Source organism: Hoplias malabaricus, chromosome 15 (genome assembly GCF_029633855.1).
Source record: "Hoplias malabaricus isolate fHopMal1 chromosome 15, fHopMal1.hap1, whole genome shotgun sequence".
NCBI classification, from domain to species: Eukaryota; Metazoa; Chordata; class Actinopteri; order Characiformes; family Erythrinidae; genus Hoplias; species Hoplias malabaricus.
In genome coordinates, this window is record NC_089814.1 from 13,979,302 (window position 1) to 13,994,078 (window position 14,777).

Here is a 14,777-nt window from a genome sequence, read left to right on the forward strand (position 1 = left end):
TACAATATGCTTCATATTGTCTTTATGTCCAATCAACAAGGGAATTAAAAAAAAACATGTATAATAATATGTATTGCTAAGTGTCAACATAATTTAGACACACACGGTGAGTAAAAAGGAGAATGGAGTAAAATCCTCTTTGTCTCCTTTTGAACCTTTCAAAGACAACCAATTGCCAAAATCTGTCAGATCCAACAGCCAGCGGAAATAATTCACAGCTTCATTGTGTGATTATTAAGGTCTGCAACTAAGGGGCTTCTGTTTCAAAATATTTTGTCAGGCCTTCAGTGAGAGATGAGCAGCACTGTCTGGCACTATGTGTGAGGCCAACACAATGACTCATTGTTGTGCAGAAGGGAGGGAAAGTGGGCTTTCGGGGTTCAGACAGAAAGGAAAGGGATATTAGTCACAACCCTCTGAACTTCTCCAATCTGTGTTCGGTGGCCAGGCACAGTTCACTGTGATGAGCATGACCGCCGAACAAAAGTGAATTATCCTCCACCTGGTGACCTGAACAACACTGTCGACAAGCAGTTCACAGGCCTGTTCCGTCTGAAACTCAGCCGGGGAACATATCTCCGTTAACCAGTAACCCTCATAGCAACTAATGACTAAGCTGCTGAAATCATGTCTCTATACTTGTGATGTATCACAACAGGTGGCTAATGCACTGGCTGATGATATGAACCATAAAATATTGCTCAGTTTTTGTGTAACCATTAGAAAGCTGAGGAAAGTTGAGTTTTACAGCACTTTGATTGTTAATAAATCATGAGATATATCTGATGCAAACTTCTTCCAGACAATTTTTGATAGTGGAAAACACTGACCTACAATTTTATCAAAATAATAGCACTCTGTTGTTGGACACATCCTCACAGCAAAGTCCAGAACACTATACAGAATCATTTTAAAAATCTGTCCATTTGACTGAAGACAGGTCCCTTTTTTTCCTCTATATACTGCATATTGTCATGCCCTGTGATGGAGTAGCCCTCCGTTCAGGGTGTATTCCTGCCTTGCGTCCAGTGATTCCAGGTAGGCTCCGAACCCACCGTGACCCTTAACTGGATAAGCGGTTAAAGACAATAAGTGAATGAATGCATATTGTCAGATTTTATCTCTATTTTTGACAGTTTCCAATTTTTTACACAATTGGACAGTACCAGCTTCTGTTTTTTATATTGTGTGAAAATATCATAATTGATGGACAAATAAAAATTTTAAGAAAAAAGTTATTAGGTGCACGTTAACATTTTTAAACACTTACTTATAAAGAGGATATGAAAAAGTTTCTTACACCACATTTACAATAAATAGTTAATATTTTCTTAGAATATATTTAATGAATGTATAACTAATGACAGTGATTTTAAAAAATGAGGCCTACATCAACTTTATAAAAGTATCCTTGGCCAATAAGTTCCTACGTGACCTTACATTTTTTCTCACTTACATTCTGTACGAATACAGGGGTTGCTTACTACAGTCACATATGTTAGTTGTTCTTTAAAAAAAGAAAATATTTTAAACCCTTGTTTCCACAACTGCTATAATACTGACACACCAAGGGCCAAGAGATTTGTATAGTGATTTTCCCTCTTTTATATACAAATCTATATCCAGAAAAGTTGAGAGAGTAGGTAAAATGCAAATATAAATTTCAATTCTGAAATTCATATTCTGAAATTCAATAATAATACATTTTAAGTGCAAATTATGCTTGTAGAGATTTTATGTATTTCACCTTATATGGTATATTTTCTCATTAAATATCTGTTAGTAACAGGCAAAAAGCAAAATACAACAACCAATGTTTCTGTTTTTTCTAGCATTTCACATGGTCTCAACTTTTTTGGCACTTTTTTTTTTTTGTATTTTCAAAAGACCACTCTGCAGAACTTAACTGCAGTTATAGGCCTCTACAAATGCTACTTTTAATAAGGAACAACTGTACCAAACTGACTCCTACTAATATGCAAGAGAACTATCTTATGCCAGTATGTCATTTTGTACTTAAGCACTTGGTGTTTTTTTTTCTGATTATAAAAAGGTGTTGGAGACACTGATGAAGATTATGCTGCTGGTGATATGCTGTTCCAGAACTAACACTGTTCCAGACTAAGAAGCACAAAGTGTGTCTAGCTGTTCTGGGTTTAAGTACTTCACTACCTCCTTAATGCCATCTTCACAGGTCCTGCTCATGTTTATGTCTCTCATCTTGTCCTCCTCCTCTTTGAACTTTTTCCAAGTATCTGTGGTGAGAAAAAAAGCAGTGTTCTGCGATGGTTTGGTAGACATGAAACTCTTGGAAAATAATACATGAAATCAACTTATGCAGACAATGATGACATTATGACTAACCTAGCTGCCTGGCAAAGATAATCACTAAAGAAAAGAGGAAATCACAACATTTCTCCACATTACACGCAAAGTCGTTCAATTTCCTCTGCTCTTGTCCTGTGACTCGGCCTGATCTGCAGGTGCTTTAAGCGAGGAGTCAGATCTTCAGTCATTTCTCCTACACATTAATATTATACACTGATACAAAGTATGTCTAAACACATAGAAACATCTTTTATAATTACTCAGCTATTTTAAGGTGCACCCATTGTTGACACAGAGGTTCAATTGTGCAAGCACATCTTATATAATCTCCAAATAAAAGCACAAAGAGAAATGAGACACTCTGGACCAGCTGAACATGAGCCTATTTCCACCATACCCAATACCAAATGCCAAATAGAGGGCTATAAACCTCTAGTCAATTGTGTTCTCTGGAATGATGAAGCACAAATACCTTTAGGATGAGTTAGAGTGATGTTTGTGATCCAAAACTAATCATTCATTTGTCAGTATCTCTATCAGTACACTAATGATCTCCTGACTGAATGCCATCCATCCACACAACCTTTCTAACATCTAGTCTAAATTCATTCCATAAGAGTAATATCTGTTACTAAAGCAAATGTGGATAAATAAGATTTTCCACATGTCAAGATTATTTTCCGGATATGATTTTGTACTGTTTCTACATGTGCAGTCATCATAAAATGGAGTGGATAAAAAATACTGTAAATTTGTGTTCATAAACTTACATTACACCAATAAGCCCTTCAGGTCAACAGACACAAGCCTGTATGATTACTTGTAAACATCTATTCCAGTAGTTTTCATTTCTCCAAAGTTAGATTTGACAGTTGGATATTTGGATATCAGGCTGACATTGTCTCAAAAATGTTACTGAGTTTTTCTGACATTAGATTGTCAATATCTACAGCATAAAAATAAAAAGGATTTACTATGTTATTCTGAGTAATACTTGCAACTAACTTGTGGCAGCTATTCTTAAAAATAATAAAAACAAAATGAAGAACAGTGGAAGAAAAGGAAAATGTTGAGTAAGCTCACCCTCATCTAATGTGGTAAGCAGGATGTAATTTTCTGGATGCTCTATAAGGTCCTTTTTTTGTACATCGCCTGTCTCCATCAGATGCAGTACCCCTAAAATGCAAAATAAATAAATACATTTCCTGATTTTAATAAATAATATGTGATTAATTTATAGACAAAACAAATCAAAAATAAAATTAGATTAGATAAATTAGATTAAAAAATCAGATCTAAGTCTGTCAGTATAAAGGGAGTACTTCAGAGAAAATAACTTTCAAATAATTCAGCATAATTTACTCAATGCGTTTAATACCTGTCTATACAAACACTGATTAATACTGAATTGCTAAATGTCTGAATCACCTTAGAAATCTTAAATGAAATCATGCCCTTATATGAGTGCACCAAATTTGCTAGCCCTTTAAACACATTACCTTCCACTGTTTTCCACACTTGCACCTCAACCTCTGTGGCTCCTTGTCTCTCAATGGCGATAGTTCGCACTGTGTCCTCTGTGTGAGCAGCAGTTGAAGGTTCGACTTTATACACTAGCAGACTGTTACTCTCCTGTCCTAGATAACACTCTGTCCTGTTACTCTCAGTTTTAATCTCTATCGGAACATAAAAAAGAAAGTCATGCTAGGTTGATACGAAAAAGTATAAGGATATAAACAATGGACTCATAAATAAATGCAGGTGATACTGACACCACTGTATCATTGTATCACAATGTAGGGGTGTCACGTTACCTGGGCAAATTTTACAACATTTCCCCTCAATCTTCATTGGATGTTTGCAGGGGTACTGCATGGGACAAGTGATGCGTCTGCAGTCCTGCTGGCCATCTCTGCAAGTGCATAAGATGCACTCCAAGACTTTGCCCAGTACAGGATGCCACACATCACCATGGGAGTAGGTCTTCCCACTGTACAAACAAGCTTAGACAAACAACTGTATGTCAAAGGCCATATAATATTATCTGAAATTATTGAATAACTGTAATATTGTTCAAAATTATGAGGATGAAATTCTGTCTTTAAAGAGTTAAGATATAGCATCAGAATGTTATAACACATTTTAACAATATCATAACAGTATGCTAGGAATAACAAAACATACATTTTGAATAAGGTGAGTTAACAGGAATAGACAAAAATACACCTCTAGAGCCAAAGATTTTTAGGTTGGCTGACACCTCAAGGCAGCAAAAGTGGCCTCACTCTTTTTGTGTGTAGTATAGTAATATTGCTCAGCCCTATTGCTCAGCATAATGCTAGTCAACATGGGCATCTTTTAGCATACATAACAGAATTGGCAGTTACCTTTCTCCTCCAGGTATGTTCAGCTTTCAAATGATGTGATTTTATATGACATCATGTGAAGTAAGTGTTAGCTTTAACCTTCACTTGTTATTCTGAACCAATCAAAATAACTGTGTATATAAATTTAAATAGACAAAATTAACAGGTTTAAAGTTCAGAGGCGCTGTGGGTCCGGAGCCTACCCAGAATCACTGGACGCAAGTCCAAAGGACTTTCGCCCCCTCCAGGGTGTGTTCCCGCTTTGCGCTCAAGGGTTTCTGGATAGGCTCCGAACCCAATGCAACTCTGAACTGGATAAGCAGCTACAGACAACGAATGATTGCATGAAGTAAACACATGACCAATAATAGAATTCATACCTAGGGCTGGACAATATGGCCAAACTGTATATCATGATATATTTCTTAATTTTGTTCTATACGATATAATTCCGATATCAATATGAACAATATAAAATCCACTGAAAAACATCCAAAAACAAACAAGAAACATGACATCACCATCAAACATAAACCTATTAGATTTGTCAATATTAATATTTTTTAAACAAAATTTTTAACTGAGTGTGCTGAACTGATGGCAGTGCCCTGTAATAAACATCAGTCAGTGACAGATGTTGAAAATAATGTATATTGAAATATTGAACGTGTTTAAATTCATGTAATTTTTATTGAAACATTTTATATTGCGATATACTACTCTATTCTAAACTCTATTCATACCTTAGTCACGTTTACATTACTCTTATTAAACAAATCAATGTGTACCAATCTGAATTGCAGATCTTGGATTATCCTTGATCTGTGTGACACTACCTGTCACCCTCCCAATACATGTGAAAAGCATGTATTTAACAAACAAAGAGAACAAATAGAAGCACTTGTAAAATCAATTTGAATGATATATGCATTTGGTCAGTTGTGTGAAAGCTAAGGATAGCCATATTTTCAGAACCATCATTGTGATTTATTGTAATAATGACACCTTTTAATACGGGCCTTGCTCTACATTTCTTTTCTTAAATCAAAGTTATCCATGACTACATTTTTAGCACTAGTCATTAATATTAGATTGATTGGATTTCATGTTGAGCTCACCTTTTTGATGCTTTCGCTGTAGCAGAATCTTCACTGTGGTTTCAGCATCTCCTTTAATGTGCAGCATGTGCAGGTTGAGACCTCTCAGAGTGGACGGAGTGGCTCGCACGCCTCTGCCTCTCACCTGCTCTCCAGTACACTGATCCAGAGAGTGTCTCTTGGGATTGAAGAAAGATGAGAGAAACAATGTTTTTATTTTCTTTTTTTTTAATCCATATATGACTTTATGGTGCAATGCAAACATGAAACTACATATGACTGAATAATTAATTGTTTTAGAACCCAACTGTAAATAGCTGTGATACTTGCACAGTTAGACATCCCAGTGCTTTTATATTCAGTAGCTCTAATTCTACTATGTGACAGGTGGCTCTCACTTTCCACTGATGGATAGGGTAGAGAGAATGGTGGCTGATAACATAAGGGCTACATAAAGTAAGAATACAATAACAAAATGCATTTGTGTGGTATTCATTTTATGTTCACCTTATAAAGTCGTATTAAAACAGCGTGTATATTTGATGCAGTAACTGTCTCTACGGTTCTAGAATGAATTAATTTTAGAAGTTGCAATACATTAGTGAGATTGTGAACTGTTGTAGGATGATGTTTTCTGGATAAAAATGTCACTCCAGCTCATTCCAAAATTATTGGACGTTGCTCACTCACTCAGAATAAACTCCAGCTCCATTCCTGCACCCTTCAATGATATTAGGATTTACACATTTCTGGTGATCTTAGACTCAAGAGTAGCTGCTCCAAAGCATCCTATTCTATTCTCAATTCTTTACTAAGGAATTCATACATATATGCTAAGATTAGCCACTGACACAACACAACATAAAATATCTGTATATATTTTGGTCACCTACTTACTAAACATATTCCATAGCATCATTTCTAAGATAATTCCTTAGCATTATAATCATACACAAGACAAAATATCCTATGCCAATCTTATGCCGGTTGCTGTTATGATCTGATAAGTACATGAGAAAAAAATACATACAACTCCTCTGTTCAGTTGCAGTCCTCCATCCCCATATGATGCTGAATTACTGTCAGTTGGACCCTCTAAAAATTTCAAAGAAATAAGAGACATGTTGTTAACTTACCAAACTTGTATATCTTATATAACTTATAAGATACATGTTGCTAACATTTGAGAAACTATTCATTTCAAAATGTAAATACATATAAAGGAATATAAATTATGACATACAGATATATCCATATTCCAAACATTCCATTCCTCAGTTTAAACCATACTAAAATTTAACAATTTTAACATTATAAATTTATAATAAGGATCACCTTTGCACATCAAGCAGCATGTATCTGGAACAGGGACAGGTGAAGAGCATGTGATGGGCTGACAAGATCTCAGTGCGCAAAAAATATTTCCATTCTTAAAGATAAAATAAAAAATAATTTAAATTAAACCTCAATAATAATGATCATTATCTGCAAATTATACAGAATCATAATAGTGCCTACTATGTGTTTGTGATCACATATTAGTGTAACTGTGAGACTGTGAATTAAATTCCCAGAGATGCCTTAGCCATCCTAGGCTAAAAGATGCGACAGATGCAGGTAAATTAATCCATCATCTGATGGATGATGGACTACCTGACTGGTCGCCCTCAGTATGAGCAGCTGCAGGGCTGTGTTTCAGACACTGCCATGTGGAGTGTGGGGCCCCCCCAGGGGACTGTTTTAGCTCTATTCTTGTTTAACATTTACACTGCCGATTTTAGATACATCCCCAGCACATGCAATCTTCAGAAATTCTCAGATGACACTGCCATTGTCGGGTGTATCAGGAATGGACAGGAAGCTGAATATAGGGAGCTGGTGTCAGAGTTTTTCAGTTGGTGTGACCTGAATCATCTGGAGCTCAACCTCAGTAAGACGAAGGAGATGGTGGTGGACCTGAAAAATGGACACTTAACAAGTTGCTAGCCATTAAGTACAATACTTCACACCCCTTGCACACTACAGTGGACAAACTTTCAGTGAAAGACTGATACAGCTGTGCTGTGCAAAGGGGCCGTATGTGAGGTGGTTCCTTCCCACAGCAATAAGGCTTTACAATGACTCTCCTTACTGCAGAGATACTACCAATCTCCTGCTGTGTAAACTGTGCTGGATTACACCATACTCTTACATGTCCAGTCCATACTGTCAGTTATACTATCATGATGCACTCATTGTCACTGCTTTATGGTTTATAGCACTGTTGTACCCTACTTTCCTACACCTGTAACCCATTACTATATCCCTGCACTATTTATTGTATTTCTTTCTGTATGTCTTCTCCTGTGCACTATGTAGAGTACTGTGACACTACAATTTCCTTTGGGATCCATGTTATGTGTTATCTTAAAGGCAGAGATCATAACTGCCCTCACTCTTTCTGAAAGGGTAGGATGGCCTTTCCTCTCACCATCAGTAACATGATGTTAGCAAACACCTAAGTCTGTTAGATGGCATAACAGATCTGAGCATTTAAGTGTTGAGTTGTCCAGTGATGTTATTAGCTGCAGTTCAAAAGAAACTGCTGGCTAGACTCCTAAATCTTAGTAAAAACATATATTAAACTTGTGGGTGGAATTGTAAATTAGGAGGATAACTGTATAAATATGCAAAAATCCAAAACAAAAATACAGCCTTAACATATAAATTAGCAGACATAAGCTGTATTTGAATATATTAGTGATGTGTCAGAAAAAAACGAGTATGTGTTGACTCACAGAGCATGTGCACATCACACACTGGTTGGAGTGTCGAGATGGAAAGAGGTCACGATTAGTAAAAATCTCTCCTGTTTGATACACAGTTCCATTGTATCGACAGGTTTTAATGGGGGCTCTCAATCCAGCAGGGGTTCTGTGTTCATCTGTGGATGATTATGACAATACAGGTAGGCAGGGTGGCAGGCAGACACACAGACAAACTGCATATCAAGTACCACACTTGTGTGAAACAAATTTCAGTATGAAAAATACACATGAAATATGCAATATGAAATGTGTATCATTGATGTATAAACAAAACTTGTACCTCAAAATATGTGACTTCAAAGGGTGAGAAGGTAAGAGGAGAACCTTCTTACATTCAGTGTACAAAAATATTTTATTTTGAATTATTTTTATACAAGTTTGGCAGGTGGAGAGTGGTAGTGCAGAAGGTTACCAACTGTTTTATATTATATCACACAACCGCAAATTAGAAAAGGTTGTGACTGTAGGGATAATGTAAATAAAAAACAAAGCAGTGATTGGTAAAATATTTTTGGATCTGCGTTCTTTTGAAAAGTATACAACTGCACATTGTGCTTTACCTTATAAAACATATAATTTTTAGGAGCTGAAAACATCAATTTATGTTGTTTCATGTGTTTCATGTTCAATTTTTTTACATTCTTAATGCAAAAAACCTTATTGCAAAATGTTATTGTATTCTGTGTTTCGCAGCCAATCCTTTGTAATGCATGCATAATAAGGTATTGCATTATCTTGTTCAATAATGCATGAATATCCATGGCAAAGATGGTTGTTTAAGGCAGCATATGTTGTTGCATGTATTCTTTAGCAAGTGTCATCACCAAAGTATAAGCTACCTTTGGCACATACACATACCATGATAGACACTGTTTTTGGACTTGTTGTTTGTAACACTTGGGAAAGTACTGTTCTTCTTAAATCTAGAGCACATGGCACCCATTTAATCCAAAACTAAAATATGAATTTGATATTACTTCAAGTTTCCAATATGCGATGGTCCATCCCACAGACCTCTGAGCCCAGAGAAGCCCTTCTGGACAAAGTTAACATTAGGCTTCTTTTGGCACCTTAAAATTTAACTGGCATATGTGGAAATAGCTGTGTACTTTGGAGCTAGAAAAAAGGTTTGCCAAAATAATCCTGAGCCAATGCGATTCATCATTCATTTATTCATTCATTATCTGTAACCACTTATGCAGTTCAGGGTCGCGGTGAGTCCAGAGCCTACCCAGAATCATTGAGCGTAAGGCAAGAACACACCCAAGAGGAGGCGCCAGTCCTTCACAAGGTGACACACACACACACACACACACACACACAAAGACACACACACACACAAAGACACACACACCTATGGACACTTTTTGAGTTGCCCATCTACCTACCAACATGTGTTTTTGGACTGTGGGAGGAAACCGGAGCACCCGGAGGAAACCCATGCAGACACAGGGAGAACTCCTCCCAGTGTGATTATACTGATTAAAAATTAACAATTGCTTTTGTTGCATTTAGAGATCAAGGTTAAGTCTTTTGATTATGTTATGCATCATAGACACTAAAATATGCAAATCCCTTCCACTCTTTCTTTGAGGAACAATGTTTTTAAATCCAGCAGTTTTCTTATGCATTTATAGGTTCAATTCCCACCTATTGACACTGTCTGTGATGTGTGTTTTCCCTGTGTCTGCATGGGTTTTCCTATCTATGCTCTAGTTTCCTCCCACAATTCAAAAACATACTGGTATAAATGGACTGGCTTTTCAAAAGTGTCTGTAGGTGTGAATGGGTCAGTGAGTGTGTGATGCCCTGTGAAGAACTGGCGTCCAGTCCAGGGTGTGTTTGTGCCTTGTGCCCAATGATTCCATGTAGGCTCCATACCCACCATAACCCTGCACACAGTGAAGCAATTACAGAAAATTAATTAATTCATTACTTTTTTAAACTTGCATTTTTCATACCATTCCAACTTTTTATAGTTTTGGTTTGCATTACATTTCTTGTCATTACCAAGCACTGACTATGACATTACAATGTGGAGCTTTGTAAGGGTGAGTTTATCCCCTTCATTTCCTAGGCATTTTATAAAGCAAGGCTCACTATACACTGAAATTAATCTTAAGTTATTTTACCAAAGAGCATAACCTAGACATGTTGACAGAGCCATGGATTTTAAGCAATTAAATTTTCTTTATTATTATTTTATCTTTATTATATATATATATATATATATATATATATATATATATCCCAAATTGATATGGACATTGATCTATCATAAGATAATCAATGTTATGCTATTCCTTTCTGGATTTCTGTGTTTCTTGTCCAGTGATTGAAAAGCAGTTTAGAGCATCATCTTAAAATGTAGAATGTAGTAGAAGAAAAACAAATGTTTTATCTCTGGTATAGACTAACTTAAATTAAGCCATTAAATGCCCAGTGCCCACAACCATATGCAAGCTTCACTTCCTCACTACTTTACACTAAGAATTACTTGGCTATTTAAGTACAGCATAATAAGTCTTAATATTGAATACGTCTAGAGATGTATGGGTTTAACTGGTACATGGCCAAAAAAGGAATGGTGACAGCTGACCACAAGCTGTCACATAAAACTAGCCATGTCACAAGAATGATCTGAAAGGCATTTAAACAACTCCAATAAAATCCTAATAATCCACACAACAGCACTGGATCCCAGTGCACATGACAAAAAAAATAATATTAAAATGTATTTTAATATCTGGAAAAAGTGGCAATAAAATCAAACTGAGGTGCTAGTCGCACAACACTTTAGCACCTTCATTTAGACAATTTAAATAAAAACAAAATTGTTTGCAGCAACATACACATTGCACCCAGTCTTTATTTCAAGCCTTTGCACTACTACTGAGAATACACTGCGCTTCTTAATGCATAAAACAAAACGTTTATGGTGCCTTTTAGATTTTATGTTGTGCTGCAAGATAAATTGTTGCCTTAGAAATTGCCATATTTATTTTAAATTTTTCACATTTTCACAGCAAAACCAGACATTTTCCAGGAGTGTCCAAACTTTTACTCTATATTATTTATGTAATATACACCAATCAGTGAAAAACTTTAAATGGCCTATATAGTTTTTACATTTTATCAACACTATTTACCATATATGTGCACCTTGTAAATCTACAATTACAGACTGTAGTTAATTTGTGGCTATGTACAATTTAATAGACCCAATTTAATAGGATCACCTGAGGGCAGATATAATTTGGGTGGTAGCTTATTCTCAGCCCCAGTGGATCAAGCACTAGAGTTGCTAGAGTTCTTTAAACACTATGCCCACTTCCTGTCCACAGTATTAGACAGACCCACCTTGCCATTCCATTCCATAGTCGATGTAACATCAGAGGCAGTAGCTCATCTGTTGCTGCACAGTTTGTGTAGGTCATCCACTAGTCCTTCATCAGTGGACACAGGAAGCTACCCACAGGACGCTGTTGGCTGGATATTTTGGTTGGTGGACTATTCTCAGTCCAGCAGCTATACTGATGGCTTTAAAAACTCCAGCTGTGTCTGATCTACTCATATCAGCACAACACACACACACACACACTAATGCCCCGCCATGGCATCAATGTAACTGCAGCTCTGAAGTGGATCCACCACCCTAATCATACCTGCTTCATAGATGTCTTTTGGGGTTTCTTATTGACAAACAGGGTAAAAGGGTAAAACAACAACATGCACCTATCAGAAAAGTTGAGCTTTTATTTTTTTTAAAAAACAAGGAGGTCATTTTAATATTACGGCAAATGTCTATAAACCAAATGTCTGTAGGCACCCACTTTCCTTGTGTATTTCATAATACCTAGTGTTTCAACTAAAGAATCTGCTCCATATATGCTGTAATAACAGCCTGTACTGGGAAGGCTTTAGACTAGATTATTGCTTTGATATTTTTTGATTGAGTTCAAACACATACAAGGTTACAAATGTTAAATGTCACCCCAGGTCATTCCAAAATATTGGATATTGGTGCTCCATTATTCTAGAATATGCAGTTCCACCACACCATAGCCCACATGCTTGGGTGTTTTATAGTTGATGCTCTAGCTGATGCTTGGTATTGGGCAGGTGGAATCATGTGCACTCACATCCTGCACTCCATGGGGATTAAACAAACTGTGCTCACAGAGTTGAAGAACGGTGTCCGTAATGAATGCCACTAATGATTATTTAGAAAAAGTTCTACTACGCTTATACTGTACTTACAGTGTACTTTGTAACATACATCCATATTTTTGTGTTCTTTTGTCTGACTGTGCGTGAAAAACAGAACTTTAAAATTGTGTTTACCTGCACAGCGTGGGCAGCACTGTTGGGAATCAGTCACAGGATTCTCACATCTCAGGACAGGACACTTGATGGTGTTACATTTCACATGACCAGACTAGGGGAGGGTACAAGGATAACAAGGTTAAGATTTTATGGTCACAGACACAAGAGAGCAGATACGTAGCTTGACAGTTCAGACAACACCCGCTCTCCTCTTTTACACTTTCTGTCGCTGTCTTTTCACACGCACATTCTCATTCTGTCTCTCCCCTCTCCCTCTATCGTTCTCACTTACTCTGTCTCCTCTCACCTGACTTTCCCTGTCACTCTCACAAATGTGACTCTTATCAACAAAATGATAAACACATTTATATAAACCTGCTGTAAGGGAGGTACATACTTCAGTGCAAGCACAGCGCACGCAGAACATGAATCCAAAAGGCTCCAGATAGGGATGCCAGCTATCCCCTGGGTTGTACGTCTTTTCTTTGAATGTGCAAAATACACCAGGCACTGTAAACAACATAATTACCCTCAGACATCTCAACAGCCAGCACTTACATCTGTCACCTATTGAGTTTTATGAGAGTTTAAGAATCATAATGAAGTGCTTTTTTGACCAGTTCAAACTCAGACAAGATGAAAAATTAAGCTGAGCTCATAGCACATGCAAGTCTATGTGCACACAGGCCTTAAAAAGGAATTTCACTTAAAAAAAACACACTTTATAAGCCAATTGCAGAGGTGTAAACAGTCATTAATGTAAAATGGTTGACTGCAGAGTAAGCTATGAACTTATTCACAGAGGTGCTGACAGGAACCTGAGGTCATGATAGCAGTGAACACAAATAAAATCATTTTTTTACTGACTATTATGCCCATTAAACATACATATATCTTCCTATATAAGTATTTATATGGACTGGTGTTTATTGTGAAACAGTGGTAAAAGTGGAAAGATTTCTTATGGGACTATTTTGCCTTACAACACCGTGCATGTTCCTCTTCACCATGAATGAGATTTTGGGCCAAATGTTCGCACCAGGACTACAGTAAATTACACTCTGACAATTCTTTGTGTACAGACTCAACTATGTGTGAAAGAGGTTTTAGAGGCAGACGTCTGGTTCCCATCAGCACCATTATGGACATTTCTGATTAGGTACATTTCTCTCTAGGAGCACTTGATATTAAACTCTGGATAGATTTTAGCCAAAGTCTATCACACAAAAAGTAAGAGGAATATTCCTTTAACCAAACAGCAAGTAAAAAAATAAAAAATAAATTCCAACCACTTCTCTTTAACAAGGCTATCGTCATACTGCTATTTAACACAAGCAGACAATGCACTAGACCCCAGTCCATTATTAACAGCTCAGTAACTGATGTCACTTGCCTTTTTTGCTTTGTGCCAGCTCTGTGTCTCCTTCCATGAAGCAGCAGCGGAGAGAAACTAATAAGAAAAAGTGTTTCAGGTTTGCCATGCTTTTCTCCTCGGTTTAAAACCAGTCAGTGAGCGAATGTCTTCACTAACTTTCTGTTCCGTTCGTAACTGCGACAGAAACTGGCAGAGCACCGAGAAACCCCCGTTAAATCTGAGGAGCTTCGTCCAAAGCGCCCCCTACAGGAGAATACAAAGAACAACACACACATACACCCCCGGGTAGGACAGTCCTGTCTCGAGACTACCCTTTTCACCATTGCCAGAGGGGGAACAATATTGTGTTACAAACTGAATACTAGAGTACTAGGTAGTTAGGTCAGAACTAGTACATCACTTATGGAACTACATTCTTTAGAACAGGGATCATAAAACGAGATAATTCTACGCAGTGGTACAGGTGTGAGATTGGCTA

The 14,777-nt window shown here is 36.9% G+C and overlaps 1 protein-coding gene across 1 annotated transcript; it reads right to left on the reverse strand.

Annotated features, from left to right (window-relative positions):
• Positions 1-1,371: 1,371 nt before the first annotated feature.
• Positions 1,372-14,454, reverse strand: chrdl2 (chordin-like 2). The gene is made up of 11 exons (XM_066646415.1): positions 14,318-14,454; positions 13,322-13,434; positions 12,943-13,036; positions 8,569-8,714; positions 7,127-7,220; positions 6,822-6,886; positions 5,813-5,969; positions 4,143-4,331; positions 3,828-4,004; positions 3,412-3,504; positions 1,372-2,255 (listed from the first exon to the last, which is right to left on the reverse strand). Exons 1-11 carry the CDS (start codon positions 14,403-14,405, stop codon positions 2,122-2,124), a joined length of 1,350 nt encoding a protein of 449 aa, XP_066502512.1. The 5' UTR covers positions 14,406-14,454; the 3' UTR covers positions 1,372-2,121.
• Between the last annotated feature and the right edge of the window lie 323 nt (positions 14,455-14,777).